At 43.2% G+C, this 23,248-nt stretch overlaps 1 protein-coding gene across 5 annotated transcripts in view; it reads left to right on the top strand.

Moving 5' to 3' along the window:
• The window catches only part of ctnnbip1 (catenin, beta interacting protein 1), a 91,093-nt gene extending 68,137 nt beyond the window's left edge, over positions 1–22,956 (top strand). For all 5 annotated transcript variants that reach the window (XM_078557824.1, XM_078557819.1, XM_078557823.1 and 2 more), the window contains one exon: positions 21,581–22,956. In XM_078557824.1, coding sequence (XP_078413950.1) covers positions 21,581–21,639 — 59 coding nt within the window. In that variant the 3' untranslated portion in view covers positions 21,640–22,956. The remainder of the gene's footprint in view (positions 1–21,580) is intronic.
• The last annotated feature ends 292 nt before the right edge of the window (positions 22,957–23,248 follow it).

Raw genomic sequence — 23,248 nt, 5'->3', positions numbered from 1 at the left:
GTCAGTAGCTTATTGGATAAGGGAGTTTTTACATATGTTATCTATATGGACTTCCAGAGGCATTTGGTAAGGTTTTGCACAAGATACTATTGGCAAATATTAAGAGTATACAAAATTGGAGGTAATCTTATGACATAGGTTGGTAACTGGTCGGCAGGTGGGAGACAAAGAAGGAAACACAGTTGATTCCCTGATGGGTGGGATGTGACAGGAGATGTTCCTAAGCGATCTATCTGGGACCTCAGCTTTTCACCAGCTGTATTATTGACTTGGGTGAACAAATAGAGAGTTGTGTAATGAAGTTTGCAAATGACATTAAGTTTAAGTGACACAGTCTGTTGTGTGCCTGGAAGGATGAAGTTACAATGGAGCACAGACAAAGTGAGCAGGCAAAACTATTACAGGTGGAGTTCAGCCTGAGGAGGTGTGAAGTCTTCTATTTGAATCTGAGGAAGACAAATCGGAATATTTTAACAGAGAGATGGATGAGGAGTTGTGGGGCAGAAAAAGAATTTGGCGGTCCATTGTACAAAAATCGCCAAATACTGGTACAAAAAGCAATCAAAAAGACTAACAACGTTGGCCTTTACCTCAAGAGCACTCAAAAATGAAGAAGTGAAGCTACTGTTATACAAACCCTTGGTCAGACCCCATCTGGAGTATTGTGTTGGGCACGAAACCGCTGAAAGAATGAAAAAAGTACTGCAAATGCAGTAAAGATATTTTAGCCTTGGAATGGTAAGAGTGCATATTCACCAAAGTGATACCAGGTCTTAAAGACTTAAATTTTATGTGGATCAATTTTATTTAGGATTGTATTTCCTTGAGTTAGAAGGGTGGCCTAATTGAGATGTTTAAAATGATAGTGGGGTTTGATAGGGTAGATACCAAAAAACTATTTCCTCTGGTGGGGAATCTAGAACAAGACGGCAGAACCTTAGTTAGAGCTAGGCTATTTGGAAGTGAAATCAGGAAGTGCCTTTTCACTTAATGAGTAGTGGAAATCTGAAATGCATTTCCTCAAAATGCTGGGCCAATTGAAATTTTCAAAAACTGAGATTGATAGCATCACCCAATATAAATCTATTAAAGGGTCTGAAACTAAGACATGCCAGTGGAGTTGAGCTGCATATCAGTCATGATCTAATTGGTGGAGCAGGTTTGAGCAGCTGAATGGCCTACTCCAGTTCCTACCTTTGCGAGAGATTCGTAGGTTTGTCCACATTGAATTAATTATGTAACATCATATTATGCTGTGGTTTTTTAACCTTATGTAACCCTGCATTGTCTGAAATTTTAATAACTGGAAGTTCACTGAGATGGTCAAGGATGTGTTTTAGTAAGTAAGATGGGGTTGCCATTGTTTGAAAGAGATTGGCTGATATTCAAGTTAACTTTCTAATTTCCACGTCCTGTTTCTCACGCTGCAATGTAGATATTTTACAAAATGTGCACGTAATGTTTTATAAATGTTTGTTTGTAATACATTCACATAGTTAAAAGTAAAATACTTGTATAAGATTTTAGTCACTGCTCCACTTTGTAGTTGCTTGGGGTAAAATAATAAATTTAGCATTCTCAATGTTGCAGGCTTTACCATTAGCATTAGTTCCATAGGCTGGGTCATAGTGAAATGAAATAGGACGGAATTGAGTGCTGGACCATCATTATTGTCGTGGAAGAGAGAGGGGACAATCACCAAGAGACATTCTGATCTAATTGTGTATTCCATTCTACCCTTTATTCCTTTTTGGCCCATAATAAGCAGCAGTTTATTGTCTCCCACATTGAGAAACACTTTTCTTTTAATTGACCTATTATTGTTTTATGTTTATTCAGTCCAGCCTTTTTGTTGCAGTCTAAGATCAGTCCTATATTGAAGTTCTAGGGGTCAACTTTGCAACTCCTCCCTTCACCCCAACACTGGGCAGGTGTTGCCCACTGGAGGTGTATTGTTCATGCCCTGGATCAGGAGCAGCAATATTTCCAGTCATGGGCCATTAATCAGTAAAACTGGAAACCTAAAAACCTGAGTAAAAATCATACAGCATATCTTCTGGGGTGCCCTTTGACCAGCTGCCAAGCTGCCACAAACCCTCTGGTGCAAGCCCAACGTCAGCTTTATGAGGCACCACTGCACCCGAACACACTCGACAACTACAGTCACAGAGAAAGTAGCAGAAGGAACACCCCGATCCATCCCATTTGTATTTAGCAGCAGGCCTGGGCCTATTGCATGCATCCACCCTGCCCTGCTCAACCTATTGTTGGAAGACCCAGAAGCCCCACAACAGCACAGTGTGTGGATCTTACAAGACTAACTTCTGCCCCCCTTTGTCCTCATGTTTATTCTGTGAAAAAAGGGCATTCCACGGAGCAAGAGGTGGGAAAATTGGGTTTTTGATAATCATTAACCTTTTGTGAAGTTCAGTTACTAAATCAAGAACTTAGCTTTATGTAGTGCTTTTATCATGTTAAAATGTCTCAAGGCACTTCACAGTCAAAGCTGCAGAGGAGTAGAAATTAGGGGAGAGGGCCAAAACCATGGTTGACGAAGCAGGCTTTGCGGTGGTGAGATATAACAATTTGGAGCGGTTTTGGGCACGAGGTTTAGAATTGAGGACAAAATGATGGAAGACTTAACCACCAGTGGTGAAGTGAGAGAAGGGAGATGCAAAGTGTGCAGCCAGGCACATGAGGCACAGAAGACCACAAAGGAAGGGGATGAGGCTGAGGAACATTTTGCAGACAGGTTGTGGAACTTAAAGTACACTGCAGGTCGTGGAAGCCAGTTAAGATGAGGTGATGGGTAAGTGTGACTTTGTGTGGAATAGGATGTAGACAATGGAGTTCTGAATGAGTTGGAATTCAGAACTTGCAAGTCAGTGAGGAGAAAGTTGGAAACGTAAAATTTGTGGGTGACAAAACAAAAATTAAAGTTTAACTGCAGAGCTGAGATGAATAATATTCCTGAGGTGTTTTGATATTGCTAATGTTTCCTTTTGGCTTGGCCCTAGCCCACCTTTCAGTTTTGGTCAGACCTGTTCCAGTCTGAAAATCAGCATTAATTGCTATGAATGCTTCTTGCAGTGCCTTGCACAAACTGCCTTCCGTTGCCATGTAATCTCCCAAAGTGTCAAACCTGTTCCAACCTCAAGGAAATGACTCAACCAGCTAGATACGTTAAGTTCCAGCTCTGCAAATTTCTGATCTGCACAGAACGTCTCCAACAAGTCAGATAGATTCGCAAACAGTGTGTGCTCCCAAGATGCATGACTTGAGGAACATTCTTCCCCACATTGTTCAAGACATATTGTGGATCGTACTCCAATTTGTGCTCCAATTTTGATCACAGACCTACTATGCCTTGTCATCCCAAAACAGGTTCCAGCCAAAGTAACAATATTTGCATCTCTGGATGGCACTCTTCATTGCCCTATGCAGTAATGAGTTAATTACTGCAGCAATCACCTGTTGTGGTAGCACCCTAGGTCAGTATTGATATATACCCAGCTGGCCGAAGCAAGACTGACTGCTAAATCCTCACATCAGTGTTAATGTGCCTAAGGGGTCGGAAGAGAAGCTTCAATGCATCAGCACACTCGTGAGTGTCTATTATAGGTACCAATTTTAGGGATTTATGTTTAATCTTACTGTGGTGTTTTGATATGGTTCCATCAGTCCCAGACTTACTTTTAACATGAGCTGCCTATTGAAGCAACTTGGGAGATGAAAGCAAAATATTAAATTTATGCCTCTTTTAATTTGGCTAAAATTTAGTTCAAACAGGTTTGGTATTGCATTCCAAAAACCACAACTTAGAACAACTTGTTTAAACATAGATTAGAAGCAGCATCTCCTGTTTTTGTTCAGTAATCTTCCCAGTACTGCTGCCAATTTTTCTTGCACGATACTTTCATGATTGACATACAAGCCTACCATATGTCTGCACAACCACCTCTGACTTATATGAGTAATTTGTATGTTAGCAGCAGCATATGTGACCATGCACTTAAATAGAAGCATTTGTCTTGCTATACAGAGCACTTCAGAAAGGAACTTAAATTTAGTTAAACCATCTGAACCTCTATAACTAACCCATAACTTAGGTATCAAAATCTTCATAACAGTGCTTTCTACCTCTCAAAGAATCACAAGCTTCAAGTTGCAAAGGAATGAAACTGGATGGATCACCTGGCATCGACCTAGGCACTGGAAATGACAACGGCAACCTCAGCCCTGTCGACCCTGCAAAGTCCTCCTTACTAACACCTGGGGGCTAGTGCCAAAACTGGGAGAGCTGCCTCACAGACTAGTCAGGCAACAGTCTGACATATTCATCCTCATGGAATTATACCTTACAGATAACGTCCCAGACACCGCCATCACCATTCCTGGATATTGTCCTGCCTCTCCGGCAGGGCAGACCCAACAGAGGTGGTGGCATAGTGGTGTACAGTTGGGAGAGAGTTACCCTGGAGTCCTCAACATTGACTCCAGACCCCATGAAGTCTCATGGCATCAGGTCAAATATGGGCAAGGAAACATACTGCTGATTACCACATACCACCCTCCCTCAGCTGATGAATCAATGCTCCTCCATGTTGAACACCATTTGGAGGAAGAACTGAGGGCGATAAGGGCACAAAATGTACTCTGGGTGGGGTACTTCAATGTCCATCACCAAGAGTGGCTTGGTAGCACCACTACTGACCGAGCTGGCCAAGTCCTAAATGACATAGCTGCTGGATTGGGTCTGCGGCAGGTGGTGAAGGAACCTATGAGGGAAAAACATACTTGACCTCATCCTCACCAACCTGCCTACCACAGATGCATCTATCCATGACCATATCGGTAGGAGTGCCCACCGCACAGTCGTTGTGGAGAAAAAGTCCTGCCTTCACATTGAGGATATCCTCCATCGTGTCGTGTGGCACTACCACCGTGCTAAATGGGATAGATTTCGAACAGATCTAGCAACTCAAGACTGGGCATCCATGAGGCACTGTGGGCCATCAGCAGCAGAAGAATTGTGTTCACCCTCAATCTGTAACTTCATGGCCCGGTATATCCCCACTCTACCATTACCATCAAGCCAGGGGTCAACCCTGGGCAATGCAAGAGGGCATGCCAGGAGCAGCACCAAGCATACCTAAAAATGAGGTATCAACCTGGTGAAGCTACAACACAGGACTACTTGCAGGCCAAACAGCAGAAGCAGCATGTGATAGACAGGGCTAAGTGAGCCCATAACCAACTGATCAGATCTAAGCTCTGCAGTCCTGCCACATCCAGTCGTGAATGGTGGTGGACAATTAAACAACTCACTGGAAGAGCAGGCTCCACAAATGCCCCCATCCTCAATGATGGAGGAGCCCAGCACATCAGTGCAAAGGATAAGGCTAAAGCATTTGCTGCAACCTTCAGCCAGAAGTGCCGAGTGGATGATTGATCTCTGCCTCCTCCGGAACTCCCCAGCATCACAAATGCCAGTCTTCAGCCAATTCGGTTCACTCCACATGATATCAAGAAACGGCTGAAGGCACTGGATACTGCAAAGGCTATGGGCCCTGGCAATATTCCAGCAATAGTACAAGACTTGTGCTCCAGAAGTTGCCATGCCCCTAGCCAAGCTGTTCCAGTACAGCTACAACACTGACATCTACCCGCCTATGTGGGAAATTGCCCAGGTACATCCTGTACACAAAAAGCAGGACAAATCCAACCCGGCCAATTACCGCCCCATCAGTCTACTCTTGATCATCAGTAAAGTAATGGAAGAGGTCAAAAACAGTGCTATCAAGCAGCATTTGCTTAGCAATAACCTGATGCTCAGTTTGGATTTCGCCAGGACCACTTGGCTCCTGACGTCATTACAGCCTTTGTTCAAACATGGACAAAAGAGCTGAACGCCCGAGGCGAAGTGAGAGTGCCTGCCCTTGACAATAAGGCCGCATTTGACCGAGTGTAGCATCAAGGAGCCTAGCAAAACTGGAGTCAATAGGAATCGGCACAAACTCTCCGCTGATTGGAGTCGTACCTAGCACAAAGGAAGATGGTTGTGGTTGTTGGAGGTCAGTCATCTCAGTGCCAGGACATCACTGCAGGAGCTCCTCAGCATAGTGTGCTCGGCCCAACCATCTTCAGCTGCTTCATCAATGACCTTCCTCCCATCATAAGGTCAGAAGTGGGGATATTTGTTGTTGATTGCACAATGTTCACCATTCGTGACTCCTCCGATACTGAAGCAGTCCATGTCCAAATGCAGCAAGACCTGGACAATATCCAGGCTTCGGCTGACAAGTGGTAAGTAACATTCACGCCATACAAGTGTCAAGCAATGACCATCTCCAACCATCCAACCATCGCCCCTTGATGTGCAGTGGCGTTACCATCACTGAATCCCTCATTATCAACATTCTGGGGGTTACCATTGACCAGAAACTGAACTGGTCTAGCCATATAAATACTGTGGCCACAAAAGCAGGCTGGGAATCTGTGGCAAGTAACTAATCTCTTGACTCCCCAAAGCTTGTCCGCCATCTACAAGACACAAGTCAGGAGAGTGATGGATTGCTCCCCACTTGCCTGGATAAGTGCAGATCCCACAACACTTGAAGCTTGATGCTGTTCAGAACAAAGCAGCCCACTTTTGGCACCACATCTACAAACATTCACCCCCTCCACCTCCAATGCACAGTAGCAGCAGTGTGTACCATCTACAAGATGCACTGCAGGAATTCACCAAGGCTCCTGAGACAGCGTCTTCCAAACCCACAACCACTACCATCTAGAAGGACAAGGACAGCAGATACATGGGAACACCGCCGCTTGGAAGTTCCCTCCAAGTCACTCACCATCCTGACTTGGAAATATATTGCCATTCCTTCACTGTGGCTGGACCAAAATCCTGGAACTCCCTCCCTAACAACACTGTGAGTGCACCTACACCACAGGGACTGCAGAGTTCAAGAAGGCAGCTCACCACCACCTTCTCAAGGGCAATAAATGCTGGCCCAGCCAGTGAAGCCCACGTCCCGTGAATAAAAAATAAGAATTAAGGGGAACAGAAGTGCAAGATGTAGGAGTCGAGCATCACTTCCTTACAACTTGAGTGTTGACACGCTCAAGATAGTGTTGCCTGCATAAAAAGATGTTTTTGGTAGTATTTGTTTCCCTATCCATATTAAGCCACTTTTTTTAAAGTCAATTTTATTAGTTTTTCCTCTGCAAGTGTTAGTACATATCATTCAACAAATTCACAAAGATCACAGGGGTCAAATGTGACCATTCTTATTAATTAAACTGGTGTCATGACTTCCACATGTCTGCTTCGTTGGCATTTTGTGTGTGCAATTGTCAACATTTTATTCTATTCTGAAGGCTTATTTTAAAATTTTTTTTTTTCAAATGTCTGTGGTCATCAAGGTGAGTTATATCAATGAAGAGAGAATAAAAGGTTTGCGTTTATATAGCACTTTTCACAACCTCAGGACATCACAAGAAGCTTCACAACCAATTAAATACTTTTGCAGTGTAGTCACTGTTATGATGCAGGAAACACAGCAGCCAAGTTATGCACCGAAAGCTCCCCAAAACAGCAATGTGGTAATGTCAGAGATAACCTGTTTTTAGTGATGTTGAATGGTCACCAGGGATAACTTCCCTGCTCTTCATTGATATGGTGCCATGGGACCTTTTATGTCCACCTGAGAGAGCAAATGGGGCCCCAGTTAAACGTCTCATCCAAAAGCATGCCCTCAGTACCGCAATGGAATGTCAGCCTGGATTATGTGCTTGCAACCTCCTGATTCAGAGAAAGAGTGTTGGCCACTGAACCACAGCTCACATCGAATGGGAAGAGAAAAGATCATTCATCTCAGTGGGACAGCTCCTTCAAGGATACCATATACTATTTCCCCTTTATGCAACAGCCTAACTCCTGATAAAACAGCTCACCATTCTTGAGATAATGTGCCTGTCCACCGTCCCAAAACACACATTCTTGCTTCAGAATCTCCCTGTGGTTCGTAGTCTGCAGTTTTATCACAACAATCTTCTCTGATGTGTGGACCATTGCTTTTTATTTATTTATAACTTCAAGTCCTTGCTTAACCTCTTCAAAGTCTTCACATTGTGGATACCTTCCATCGTGTTGTGTGGCACTACCACAGTGCTAAATGGCATAGATTTCGAACAAACCTAGCAACTCAATGGGACATCCATGGGGTGCTGTGGACCATCAGCAGCAGAAGAATTGTGTTCACCCATAATCGGTAGCCTCATGGCCCAGCAAATCCCCCACTCTACCATTACCTCAAGCCAGGGCATCAACCCTGTTTCAATGAAGAGTGCAGAAGGTCATACCAGGAGAGGCACCAAGCATACCTCAAAATGAGGTGTCAACCTGGTGAAGCTACAACACAGGACTACTTGCATGCCAAACAGCAGAAGCAGCCTGTGATGTACAGCTAAGTGACCCCACAACCAACAGATCAGATCTAAGCTCTGCAGTCGTGCCACATCCAGCCGTGAATGGTGGTGGACAATTAAACAACTCACTGGAGGAGGAGACTCCACAAATATCCCCACCCTTAATGATGGGGGAAGCCCAGCACATCAGTGCAAAAGACCAGGCTGAAGCACCTGCAACAATCTACAGCCAGAGGTGCCAGCATCGTAGATGCCAGTCTTCAGCCATTCGATTAGGTCCACATGATATCAAGAAATGGCGGAAGGCAGTGGACACTCCAAAGGCTATGGGCCCTGCTGACATTCCAGCAATAGGACTAAAAACTTGTTCTCCAAAACTGGCCATGGCCCTAGCCAAGCTGTTCCAGCTCCAATACTGACATGTATCCAGCAATGTGGAAAATTGTCCAGATTTGCTCTGTCCACAAAAAACAGGCCAAATCCAAACCAGCTAATTACTGCTTCAGTCTACTCGCAATCATCACCAAAATGATGGAAGGTGTCGTTGACAGTGCTATCAAGCGGCATTTATCGATAACATGTTCACTTACGCTCAGTTTGGGTTCCGCCAGGGTCACTCAGCTTCTGACCTCATTTCAACCTTGGTTCAAACATGGACAAAAGAGCTGAACTCCAGAGGAGAGGTGAGAGTGACTGCCTTTGACATTGAGGCAGCATTTGATTGAGTGTGGCATCAAGGAGCCCTAGCAAAATTGAAGTCGATGGGAATCAGGGAATACCCTCCACTGGTTGGAGTCATACCTAGCACAAAGGAAGATGGTTGTGGTCGTTGGAGGTAAATCATCTCAGTCCCAGGACATCGCTGCAGGAGCACCTCAGGATAGTGTCCTCGGCCCAACCATCATCTTCAGCTGCTTCATCAATGACCTTCCCTTTTACATAACGTCAGAAGTGGGGTTGTTCGCACAATGTTCAGCACCATTCATATTCCTCAAATACTGAAGCAGACCCTGTCCATATGTAGCAAAACCTGGACAGCGTTCAAGCTTGGGCTGATAAGTGGCAAGTATCATTCATGCCACACAAGTGCCAGGCAATAACTTATTGCAACAAAGAATCTAACCAACTGTCCTTGACATTCAATGGCATTACCATCACTGAATCCCCTGCTGTCAATGTCCTGGGAGTTACCATTGACCAGAAACTGAACTGGACCAGCCATATAAATACTATGGCCGCAAAAGCAGGTTGGGAATCTGCGGCAAGTAACTTGACTCCCCAAAGCCTGTCCCCCATCTACAAGGCACAAGTCAGGAGTGTGCTGGAATACTCTCCATTTGACTGGATGAGTGCAGCTCCAACAACACTCAAGAAGCTCGACACCATCCAAGATGAAGCAGTCCGCTTCATTTACACCCTATCCATCGCTTTAAACATTCACTCCCCCCATCACCAACGCACAGTGACAGCAGTGTGTATCACCTACAAGATGCACTGCAGCAACTCACCAAGGCTTCATCGACGGCACCTTCCAAACCCAGGACCTCTACCACCTGGAAGGACAAGGGCAGCAGGTGCATGGGAACACCCACCTCCTGCAAGTTCTCCTCCAAGCTGCACACCATCCTGACTTGGAAATATATTGCCATTTCTTCACTGTCACTAGGTCAAAATCTTGGAACTCCCTTCGTAACAGTACTGTTGGTGTACCTACACCGCATGGACTGCAGCGGTTCAAGAAGGCAGCTCCCGCCACCCTCATGAGAGCAACTAGGGATGGGCAATAAATGCTGGCCTAGCCTGTGACAGTTGCATCCTGTGAAAGAGTAAATTTCAAAAAAACCTCTTTGAGCCATCCATCATGTCCATTTTTATTGTTTCCCTCTGCACCATCTGCATTAAAATGATTGCATGTTAGGTTAATTCAGCCTCCACCCCTAGTGATTAATCTCAAATACAGTACCAGGCCATCCCCTTCTGACCTATGCTGGCTCATCTTATGAGTCCAATATGATCCACTGACCCTCTTAGTAATCTACTCTGCTTTATCTGCTCTGTCAATTTTGGTACCATTTTCTTCAAGGCCACCATCTTTTCCTTCAACTTATGGAGCAACAGACAATTATTGCATCTGTTTGCCTACCTAATACTCTTATTCCCCACCTAATACTCTTATTCCCCCAGCCCTTATGTACCTAATAATGGCTTAAACCGTTGAACAAATTTGGATCTTACATCCAAAGAGTTTGAGTCTTGGAGATACATCAACCTTGCTGTGCCTCTGATTATCTGACCTCTTTCCCTATTCTATCCCACAACTTGATTTTCTCCTCCATGGTTCTGAAGTTTACACTTGAATTCCTGGCCTCTTCCACAGAATCTCTTCCTTGCTGTTCCCCATAAAATGGATATTCATTTTTCCCTCTTAATTTGCTCCCGTTAATTGCTGTCTGCAATTGTTTGTCTCCAAATACTTTCCAAAGACATACTGCAGAAATGTTGATATTTTCTGCACTGACAGCTGCCAATGTATCTGACTTGCACTTTGATTGTGGCATTGCATTTGTGACCTCTTTGTCAATTAACCCAAGGATCAACTACCTCAGCAGAGTGCAGGCATCAAACCTGGTTACTGAGATTTTAAAACTGAGATTCACATTAGATCATTTATTACCACTTAAATCTTCAGGAAAACCAGGTTGAAGAATGTTGGGAGGTTGTTGCACTGGGGTGCTGAGCCCAGTGCACTCCTCATCTAGTGCATGCATGTAAATGCACATTGCAGGGCTCATTGGATAGCAATCAGAAGCATTATCAATATGCACCTTCCTCACCCAGGAGCATTGATGTCAATTATTTTAACCCAGTTGAGATCAGCTCATTCACCACAGAGTGGGGATCAAACCCGAGACACTGCACAAATCAATGGCTCAGCACCCCACTGAACAGTGCCATGATCCATTAAGCATCGAGAGAGGCTCCGACTTTAGCAGTTTAATTTGCAAACTTATTGGCCACTTACTTAAGGGGCCCCAGAAGGAAAAACTAGAGCCATTGCCAAACAGTATTGTAAATCTAAGAATGTTCTTCTCCAAAGAAACCCTTATTATTTAGTGGCACAGTGGGGTCAATGTGTTGGAAAGCATGAGCAGTACAATCCAGGAACAATCCTCTCACACCCCAATTTTCTTGGTCTCTACCCCATCATCCTGAGGACGTGCTAAGTGAATCATTCTCATCTATTTGAAGTGATACATGGCACAAGGAGGAAAGAATGGGTTAATCTTCACAACGCAAATTCAGTTCAGGGAAGGTTGAGTTTGTTGGTGGCTTTGAAATTGTTTTCCAGATGGGGAATTCACCATGAATGTAACCAGTAAGAGGCAACGCGAGAGCTCCAAACTCGATGGGTTCCCAGCTTTGTGTCATAGGTGTATGTGCTCAAAAATGAGAGCATTATCCTCCATGTTACAAATTGGAATTAAGAAGAGTATAACACAAGCTGGTTATCTGGAGTCTCCATAGGAAATTGCTGGCAGCTTGTCAGAATGTCACATTGGGTACTGCGTCTACTCGACAGTATATGCTCTGTTTAGAGTTGAGTAACCAGGTGGAGCAGTTAGCTTAATTAGATTTTTGTACATCGAACCTGCTTATGAGCTGAAAGAATCAGCTGCAAGGGCTTGTGATGACAAGTCTGGAGCCAGGGCTCCAGGGAAAATCAGTGCCTCAAGTATATTATTGGATTCTCTTAGTCTATTAAAATGCTGCTGTTGCTTTCAACTGCTTCTGCCCAAAATGCGCACTCGACCAAGGAGATCAAACCCAAGTTTTGAGAGAATTAAGGCAATTAACTGTGTTCTCTGAAAACATTGGCCCTTGGATTGATTTGATTGACAGTTCAGAATGCCACACGTTTATTCCAGAAAAAAATGTCTTGCACCCTGCAAAGGCCTCAAGCCTGCGCCAGATTGCAAAAGGTTTTCATACGTTTAGTTCTGCCATGGCAACGGCTAGAGAAAACATTCATACACACGAGGATAGTTTGTTTTTAAAATTCTTTTAAAACCAGAATTTTAATGATCTTACTGATGTATGATTGGAGTGCTTCATGGACAAATTGAGGCAGAGCTGCATGTTCCCTCTGCACATTTGTGATGTGTTAAGCTTTATACCATTGTTCGAGGTACCAAGGCCATGCCCATTAATGAGCTTGGATGAAGACTGGGGCCAGTGGTAATTACCTGAGTCGAGAATGCTGCAGAATACCCTTGGGCATATCACATAAAGTTGATGTTGGAGGCTGGTCTATGTGGAGTTAGCTGATCGCAGCTGCAGTGGCAGGCGGATCACCAAAATTTGGCTTCAGTTCCTTTGCGATGTGGAGAAGTTAAAATTAACCAGGCTTCATTCTTCTGGTTGTGAGCCAGTGGTTTCTCCCAAAGGTCTACTTACACAGACATTGGATGAAAATAGGCTCTGATGCGACTTTGAAACCCTGCATAATCAACACTTACAGTCTATACTCACATATGATGAATGTCCCCTTGGGTGCCTATCACCTAGGAACCCTACCCCAGCAGGAATTGGCACTTTGAGACAAAAACATGAGCAAAACAAAATATTGAATTTGGCAGCCAGGAGTTTAACTTTAACCATGTGCCCCATTTCATCACTGTTTATGATATTTGTTCTTTTGATAGCTTGAGTCCTAAGTTGGAACTTTATAAAACACTAGTTAGGCCACAGCTGGAGTACTGTGTGCAGTTCTGACCACCACACTATAGGAAAGGTGTGATCGCATTAGAGAGGGTACAGAGGAGATTTACAAGGATGTTTCCTGGACTGGAAAATTTTAATTATGAGGAAAAATTGGATATGCTGGGGTTGTTTTCTTTGGAACAAAGGGGGCTGAGGGGAGACCTCATCCAGTGTATAAAATTGAGGGGTCTAGATGGAGTAGATAGGAAGGTCTTATTGCTCTTGGTTGTGTGGTCCAGAATCAAAGAACATAGATTTAGGGTAGGAGGTTGAGGTATTGAAGGGAGAATCTTCTCATCCAGAGGGTGTTGGGGATCTGGAACTCTCTGCCTGAAAAGGTGGTAGAGGCGGAAACTCTCATAACCTCTAAGAAATACTTGGCGGGGAAAGACAGTGGCATAATAGTCATGTCACTGGACTAGTAATCGAGAAGCCCAGGCTAATGCTCTGGGGGCATGGGTTGAAATCCCACCATGGCAACTGGTGGAATTTGAATTTAATTAATAAATCTGGAATATAAAACTAGTCTTGGTAATGGTGACCATGAAACTATCACCGATTGTTGTAAAAACCCATCTAGTTCACTAATGCCCTTTAGGGAAGGAAATCTTCCATCCTTAACTGGTCTGGCCTACATGTGACTCTGGGCGCACAGCAATGCGGTTGACTTATAACTGTCCTCTGAAATGGCCCTTGCAAGCCACTCAGTTCAAGGGCATTTAGGATAGGCAACAAATGTTGGCCTTGTTGGCGACGCCCACATCCCATGAAATAATTTTTTAAAATGCACTTGACTAAACTATAAGGCTGGAAAGTGGGATTGGACTGGATGGCTCTTTGTTGGCCGGTGTGGACATGATGGGTTGAATGCCCTACTGTGCTGTAAATTTCTGTGTTTTCTAACCACCCTACTAATCAAACCGTTTTTATTATGTGCTCAAATTGAAAGGTCTGGAGTTTTAGGAAGAAGAAATACTGCCGTTTCTATTAAACGTGTCAGTCTACAGTGGAGAAGTCTGATGGTAGGGTGAGGCTGTCAGGCTTTAGTTTGAAATAAAGACCTCGTGCACATTATGATATTGTAATAATACAGTGGAAGCAATGACAGGCTTCCTTTTGAAAGCTTTTTAAGAACAAAATTGAAGAAACCATCTTGTAAATGGCAGCTCGGTCTTGGAGCCTTGGGGCAAATAGGTAGAAGTCAGTGAGAATAGTTTGGCAACTTTTGAGTACTTCAAGAAAGGCACTATGCATTTCTAAACAGGATTATGCCATTCAGTTCCTTGGGCCTGCCCTGCCTTTTAATGGCTGATCTGTATTTAAGGTCCACCTACCCACCTTGGTTCCATAACCCTTAATACTCTTGCCTAACAAAAGTCTTATCATTCTCACTCTGAAATTTTCCATTGACCCAACCTCAGCAACTTTTGAGGGAAGAGTTCCAAATTTCGATTACCCTTTGTGTGAAAAAGTGCTTCCTGACATCACCCCTGAACAGTCTAGCTCTAATTTTAAGTTAGCAACCCCCCCCCCCCCGCCTTTCTCTATCTACCCTCTCAATTTATTTTAAACATAATGAGATCATCCCTTAATCTTCTAAACTCAAGGGAACACAAGCCTAGCCTATGAAACTTGTCCTCATAATGTAACCCTTTTCGCCTTTCCATTTATTCATTTTTGTGTTCAGATTAGATGGGATCTTACAGCAGTTTTTGTTGCGTAAATGTATTTAATTCTCATTGTAATTTCCCATCTTGCCAGCTCAGTTCATTCACGTGTTCCGTTGATTGTTTCATCTCTATCACCTGGACAACAGTAATTAAAAATAATTGTGTATTTACACATTTCTATGCGTTAGCGCATGCAAGGATTAGTTCAGACATGGAGTGAAACTACTGAGCTAATTACATTTCACTATCTTCTGTGGGGCATTTTAAATTGTGCTTATCTGCTGGAACTCCCCTTAATGATCTCATATTTAGTGCTAGTTTATCATTTACCATCTCATCTCATCATTTTAATTGATGCTTTTCTAAGTGCACTCTTCGCTGCACACAGCAAGCTTCCCTTAGCACTTAAAAAAGTGACTTAGCTAGTCATAAAAGAGGGTTATGATTAGCTGGAAGTGCTAGAACTTTAAGGTAAAGACCAAAGACAGCGTCAGAACCTTGCATCGGCTACATCACAGTCCAAGAGAAATAATCTTAAGAAAACATCAAACGACATGACTCTCGGAGTCCAACTCCAGATTGCCACAAGGAGGTGGAATAAAATCTTTGGCGCTGACTAAGCTCTTGGGACATTTTACTATGTTAAAGGCACTGTATACATGTAAGTTGCTGCTGCTGTTGTTGGCTGCCCATATCATGAGCCTTCAATTATGGCTGTTGTTGGGAGGCACTCAGTGGGGGACAGGGAGTGAGCTGGTTGAGTACAGTTCTCAGTGCTTCATTTTAGATCAGCATTGGCAGAGGCCCAGGTGCTGGCCCGTGGGCCTGAGAGATTGTGCGCTCAGGAGTAGGAGTGAGACTATTTCACAGACTTCAGTTTGAATGCTTTGCTGCTGAATCTGGGTTTAACCATGTCAGCATGGCTGAACTTGGCGACTCCCAAAATTGGTAAACAGATGATCTGTGTAAGGTCAGAAAATCTATATATGCTTGTGACAAAAAGATTAAGCCATTTTGTGTTTGGTGTATCGTGGTATTTCTTTCTGTCCCGGCACATATGGAATTAAAAAGCAGGTTCATCCATAGAAAACAGCCCAGGTTGGTTTGATGTATATGGACATTGGAATACTGTGGTAGTTATGGCTGCAGCAGGTTCCCAGGGAGGGGGCGGGAGGGGGAGTGGCTATTCAGTCTCCATTTTTCACCTTTTGTCTGCATTTTTGTTACATTGGCAGTCCTTTATGACATTGAGACACATAAAGAAACCTCATTTTTCTTTGAGAAGTTTGCTTCATTTAAATTGAGCAATGTGTCTGAAGCCATAAGTGTGATAGACACAAGCCAGAGAAAGAGAATCCAGTGTAATATTCAAAGACAGATGTGCAGTTTCTAATTGCAATTTATCACAGCAGGCACAACTGTTCATTTCATTTTGAGGAGGAACAATTGCCTCTGTAACTACTGAAGTTCTGCAGGGTATTATTGTTTCTATCCTCTTATCCATTGTTTAGTAAATTTGCATTTTGTGGCCTGAACTGCAGATTTCTGAGGTGTTGATTTTCTCTGACTTTGGAAGCATCAAAATAATCTGAGGACACATATCCAATGCGGCCAAATATAGCAATGAAGGTTTTTTTTTGTTTAATCTCTGAACTCATTACCAATTATTTAGATATTGGGCAGGAAAAGACAAACTTTAGTCCATAGGGATCAGGGCCTTACCTACAGAAGTGGTCAGAAATGCGGAATCAGAGAAAATTATCTAAAGTAAAAACTTGGGAATGGTTTCTGTCTTCCAATTCCATTTAAAAAGGGAGATGGCAATATTGTGACAATGTTCTTGGACTGGTAATCCATAGGCCTGGACTAATATTAAATTAATGCTAAAAGGTTAGTTAAGGAAAAAGTGGGACCTATCAGAGATGAAGATGGAAACTTGTGTGTAGACGCAGAGGCTGTGGGAAGGATTTTGAATGAATATTTTGTCTCCATGTTTACAAAGGAAAGGAAGGAGGTAGATATAGTAGCCCAGGAGGAACACTGCGAGATATTGGACGGGATAGTCAAAGAGAGAGGAAGTGCTCAAAGGGTTGAAATCCTTGAAAGTTGATAAGTCGCCAGGGTCAGATGGATTGTTTCCAAGGCTGCTGAAGGAAGTCAGGGAGGAGATAGCAGATGCTCTGAGGATGATTTTCCAATCTTCACTAAATACAAGGGAGGTACCGGAGGACTGGAGAAATGCAAACGTAGTTCCATTGTTTAAAAAGGGATCAAAGGAAATGCCAAACAATTATAGGCCAGTTAGTCTTACATCGGTGGTGAGCAAATTAGTAGAATCAATCTTGAGAGATAGGATTAACTGTCATGTGGAAAGGCATGGACTAGTCAGGGATGGTCAGCATGGATTTGTTAAAGGAAGGTCTTGCCTCACAAATTTGATTGAATTCTTTGAGGAAGTGACAAGAAGGGTTGATGAAGGTAGTGCAGTGGATTTTGTGTACATGGATTTTAGAAAGGCATTTGACAAGGTCCCACATGGCAGATTGGTCAGGAAAGTAAAAGCCCATGGGATTCAGGGTAATGTGGCAAACTGGATAGAAGGTTGGCTTTGTAACAGGAACAAAGGGCAATGGTCGATGGGTGCCTTTGCGAATGGAAAATTGTCTCAAGTGGTGTTCCACAGGGCTCGGTGTTGGGACCCTTGCTATTTGTGTTATATATTAACGATTTTGACGTGAACGTGGGGACACGATTGGGAAATTTGCAGATGACACAAAGCTTGGCCGAGTCTTGGATAGTGTAGAGGATAGCCATAATCTCCAAAACGATATAGATGGGCTGGTGGAGTGGGTGGTAAAGTGGCAGATGGATTTTAACATAGAGAAGTGTGAGGTCATACATTTAGGGAGGTCAGACAGTTACAGGGATTACACAATAAATGGGAATATACTAAGAGGGGTGGATGAAGTGAGAGATCTTGGTGTACAAGTACACAGGTCCCTGAAGGCAGCAGTTCAAGTAGACAAGGTTGCTAAGAAGGCATATGGAATGCTCTCCTTCATTGGCAGAGGTATAGAATATAAAAGTAGGGATATGATGTTGGAATTGTATAAAACACTGGTGAGGCCACAACTCGAGTATTGTGTGCAGTTCTGGTAACCACATTACAAGAAGGACGTAATAGCTCTGGAGAGAGTGCAGAGGAGGTTCACAAGAATGCTGCCAGGGTTAGAAAAGTGTAGCTTCGAGGAGAGATTGGATAGGTTGGGGTTATTTTCCTTAGAACAAAGGCTGAGGGGTGACTTGATTGAGGTGTAAAAAATTATGAGGGGAATAGATAGAGTGGACAGGATAAAATTGTTTCCCTTGGTGGAGAATTCTAGAACCAGGGGACGTAGATTCAAGTTAAGTGGCAGAAGGTGTAGGAGGGACATGACAAAGAACTTTTTTACGTAGAGGGTAGTGGGTGTCTGGAATTTGCTGCCCAAGTTGGTGGTAGAGGCAGAAACTCTAATCTCTTTTAAAAAGTCCCTGGATCTGCACCTAAAGTGCTGTAAGCTGCAGGCCTATGGGCCGGGTGCAGGAAGGTGGGATTAGAAAGGGCACCTGGGTGTCCTCGGGCTGGCATGGACAAGATGGGCCGAATGGCCCCCTTCTGTGCTGTAACTTTTCTATGGTTCTAATAGTCTGAAGACAGGAGTTCAAATCCCACCAGGGCAGCTGGGGAAATTTAAATTCAATTAATTAATAAATCTGGAATAAAATGCTAGTCTCATTAATAATGATCATGAAACTACCAGATTGTTGTAAAAACCCATCAAGCTCACTAATCTCCTGCTGAAGAAATTTGCCATCCTCACTGGGTGTGGCTTACATGTTGCCATTTCTGAGGGCAGTTAGCAATGAGTCGACCACATTGCTTGAGTGTAGCCATCTGAATATTTGCCAGGACATTGAGGATAACTCCCCTGACCATCTTTGAGATAGTGCCAAGGGATCTTTTACGCCTGCCTGAGAAAGCAGATGGGACCTCGGTTTAACATCTCATCTGAAAGACCACACCTCCAACATCAATCTCTCAGCACTGCACTGGAGTGTCAGCCTAGATTTTTGCACTCTAAATCTCTGGAATGGAACTCATAACCTTTTGACTCGAAAGCAAGAGTGCTGCTAACTAAGCCACAGTTGACATCTTCCATTTTCCAACTTTGGGTCACGTCCATGGTAAGGATGGTAAAAGTGCCAACAACTTGGCACTGATTGAAATGCAGGATTCTCACGCAGTAATTTAAGCCACACTTTAGAGAATGACTAAACCATGAAGGTATTGGCCCTGCTAGGCCAAACACAGTAAAATATTTTAATACAAATAACGAGCTAGTTATATTTAAGACAACCATACAGTGAATTTCTGGGCGATTCCAGAGCTTAGTGAATGTGGAACCTCTCCAATCAGCGACTAAAACATTTGACCTGTTGTGGCAGTGAGATAGCACTTTGCATAGAAACGGAAGAAAAAAATCTCTTCACTCCACATGTTATCTCTTGTTCTTAAATGGTCTGAATTGACCAGAAATTCTGATCTATTCTCAATTAAAACAGGTGACTTTGTCAGGTTCATTCTTTTCAAGTTCAATGTGAAACATAGAACCATAGGACCATAGAAAAGTTACAGCACGGAAGGAGGCCATTTTGGCCCATCTTGTCCATGCCAGCCCGGGGACACTCAGGTGCCCTTTCTAATCCCACCTTCCTGCACCCGACCCATAGCCCTGCAGCTTACAGCACTTAAGGTGCAGATCCAGGGACTTTTTAAAAGAGTTGAGTTTCTGCCTCTACCACCAACTTGGGCAGCGAATTCCAAACACCCACTACACTTTCTGCCTCTTATCTTGAATCTATGTCCCCTGGTTCTAGAATTCTCCACCAAGGGAAACAATTTTATCCTGTCCACTCTATTCCCCTCATAATTTTGTACACCTTAATCAAGCTACCTCTCAGCCTTCTTTGGTCAAAGGAAAATAACCCCGACCTATCCAATCTCTCCTCGTAGCTACACTTTTCTAACCCTGGCAACATTCTTGTGAACCTCCTCTGCACTCTCTCCAGAGCTGTTACGTCCTTCCTGTAATGTGGTTACCAGAACTGCACACAATACTCCAGTTGTGGCCTCACCAGTGTTTTATACAATTCCAACATTATATCCTTACTTTTATATTCTATACCTCTGCCAGTGAAGGAGAGCATTCCATATGCCTTCTTTACAACCTTGTCTACTTGAACTGCTGCGTTCAGGGACCTGTGTACTTGTACGCCAAGATCTCTCACTTCATCTACCCCTCTTAGTATATTCCCATTTATTGTGTAATCCCTGTAACTGTTTGACCTCCCTAAATGTATGACCTCACACTTCTCTATGTTAAAATCCATCTGCCTCATTACCACCCACTCCACCAACCCACCTATATCGTTTTGGAGATTATGGCTATCCTCTACACTATCCACTACTCGGCCAATCTTTGTGTCATCTGCAAATTTCCCAATTGTGCCCCCCACGTTCACGTCCAAATCGTTAATATATAACACAAACAGCAAGGGTCCCAACACCAAGCCCTGTGGAGCACCACTTGAGACAACTTTCCATTCGCAAGGGCACCCATCGACCATTGCCCTTTGTTTCCTGTTACAAAGCCAGCCTTTTATCCAGTTTGCCACATTACCCTGAGTCCCATGGGCTTTTACTTATCTTCACTTTCTTTCCCACTTGCTCTGTTTCTCAACCCAGCACAGCGTGGTTACACTTCAAAGTGCCAAGTTTTTTTAAAAGTCATGTTTTGCCTTTATATGCCTTAATAAACCGGCTCTCTCTCCTTAACTACAGAAGCCAGAGATTTGCAAGTGGCTGCAATTGCAATCTGAGCTCAAGGTGTGTCTCTTCAGACCACTTTTCTCCCTCAAATGAAATACCTGACAGGGCAGGCCAGATTAAACACAGCTCAATCATAGCAGCTCTGTCCTGACCCTGCTGTAGATCCCAAAACTACTCATTGACAACGCTGAAGGAAATCAGCTGGAGTCACCCTACCAAGATGATTTTTTTTTACTTCATTCATGGAATGTGAGCATTGCTGGGAAGGCAAGCATTTATTGCCCATTCTAATTGCCTTTGAGAAAGTGGTGATAAACTTCCTTATCATACAGAGTCATACTGGGGAGACAGTATTCAGAGTTATAAATTGACAATGAGTTTACACTTTAACCTGTAGGAATGTGTAATAAAGATTGATTGCTTCTGAATGGTGACTATGGAATTGAGCCTTATTTAGAGAAGAGATCCTGAGTTGGTCTTTCTTGAGCCCTGATCGTTGTTCTGATTTCAATGAACAGTTATTGTGAAATGCAGAAAAAAACTCATGGCTTGATTTTAATTTTAGTTGCGCTCTTTATAAAGACTTTTCACCATTTTCTTCTGTTGCATGAAAATGCAGCCTTTGAGGTGAGCTGGTCTTACATAAATCCCATTCCATGTATGGCTGGCAGATTAAAATGCCATTGATTCAAACACGTGGTTGTCAGCGGTGTAAACCAAGTGCTTTCACTATCAAGCTGCTCGCTTGCTGTTCTGTAAGCCAGAGTCCGCAATAATTTGAACAGTTTTAACCAGTATCTCTGCTGCCACTTTGCTAATACGTTGTCATTTATTTTTAACCCTGCAGGCGCAGAAGATGTTGTGATGGCTTTCTCCAGACAAGAAACAGAGGACAGGCGGCAATGAAGAGGGAATAGTTATTGATGGTGTGGGGGCAGACAGCAAGTTTATGGACGATGCGTGTGAAGATTCCAGGGTGTTCATGAGTTGCTTGCCTTCTCGTGCACTGTAACGTCACAGCTATGTGTTTGTGATGACCAGTGTTGTTCATCAGGACTGCCTCCACCGACCAGAAAAAAAACTTTTTTTTTTTGATTGGCAGAAAGGATCCGCTGTCCCTCTGTATTTTATTTCTGTTTGTTTGCATTGTTTTTATTTTTTAAAATACATACAGACTGCTCCTGGCCTGCAGCACAAATAGACCTTGGGTGCCGTACGATTAAAACTGGTCTGTGCCCCTCATGCTCTGCACTGAAGCATCACTTATCCACTCCCACTATAGAAGCTGATGCGGTATTTTCCAGTTCATGCCAGTGGACTCTTTGGAGAATTGATTAACATCGCACGTCCTTTACAGCATATTAATAAACACAACAGAGTGGAAACAGCACACAGATGATTTGAAATGTTAATTTAAGTTGTAGAACCTAGCTTAGTTATCTGTTCTTGTTGTATTAGCAGTTAAGCTGCTTGCAGAGAAATTTTTAACAAAATCTTAAGACAATGACCAAAATGTATTCATATAGCTTGTGTGCTTTTTTTCAGTTCCATTGATTTCCCCCCCCCACCCCAGCCCTGTTTTTAAGGAAAATGGATCACATAGACTAACAATTTACTAAAAGAAAACACTAGCTGCAAAAGCCAGTGGACAAAGGCAACACAGTTTACAAACTGATTTAAGTAACAGGGGTAGCAGGAAAGCAAACCATCAGGGAGAGATGTGGTTTTAATGATCAGAACATGATGCAGTTGCTGAGTAGCCCACCTCTAATGTGGTGTCATCAGCCATGGGAGAATGGAAGCATCCATTTCATTATTACCTTTGTGAAGCCTGAATGCGATCTACTCGATATTCACAAAGTGAAAGGCTGGTGTGTTTTTATTATTCGTATTTTACATTTTATGTGACACCAAAAAAAAACTGTCCAAATGTTCATGGTTTTGACTGTCCTAGTTTTAGAGCTCTTTATTCTGAACTCTCACCAAATGGAGCAAATGTTGCATGTATATATGTGTTTTGGTATGACAGCTGGTTTGAAAGTAGGGGGTGCCTGGTATAATGTCTACACTGTTGCTACAGGTATTTTATGAAGCAATATGCTTCTAAATTGGCTATACCAAGGCAGATTCTGTACTCTGCACACTATTGTCCTTGACTTGAGTTGCAGTTAAGGAAATGTATTGATTTTTTTTTCTTACAAATAAAAGCCAGCAAAGAATCAAGTAACAAGAGCGGTCTGATTCAGGAAACACTGTTCCCTGCGGCAAGGCTCTCTAAGCTTGTTTTTCAAAATGATTAACATCCTTCTCCCCAAAAGTAGCACAAAATGCAAATTCTGTTCCTCACAAGCTAGGTTTTCACATGAATAGAAGGCAAATCGCTCCAGTAAAATACTCATTTCTAAGCTGATGGGGATATTTGAAGCCTTGAAGTACCTTGGGTTTGCCTTGCAAGAGGTGCTGCTGCATCTTGATGCAGCACTGGCAGGTTTATTTTTAGTGTGGTATACTGAAC

This window comes from Cetorhinus maximus, chromosome 15 (assembly GCF_964194155.1).
Source record: "Cetorhinus maximus chromosome 15, sCetMax3.hap1.1, whole genome shotgun sequence".
Taxonomy (NCBI): domain Eukaryota; kingdom Metazoa; phylum Chordata; class Chondrichthyes; order Lamniformes; family Cetorhinidae; genus Cetorhinus; species Cetorhinus maximus.
The sequence above is the reverse complement of the archived record's forward strand: the minus strand, read 5'-3'. Positions and strand labels throughout refer to the sequence as shown.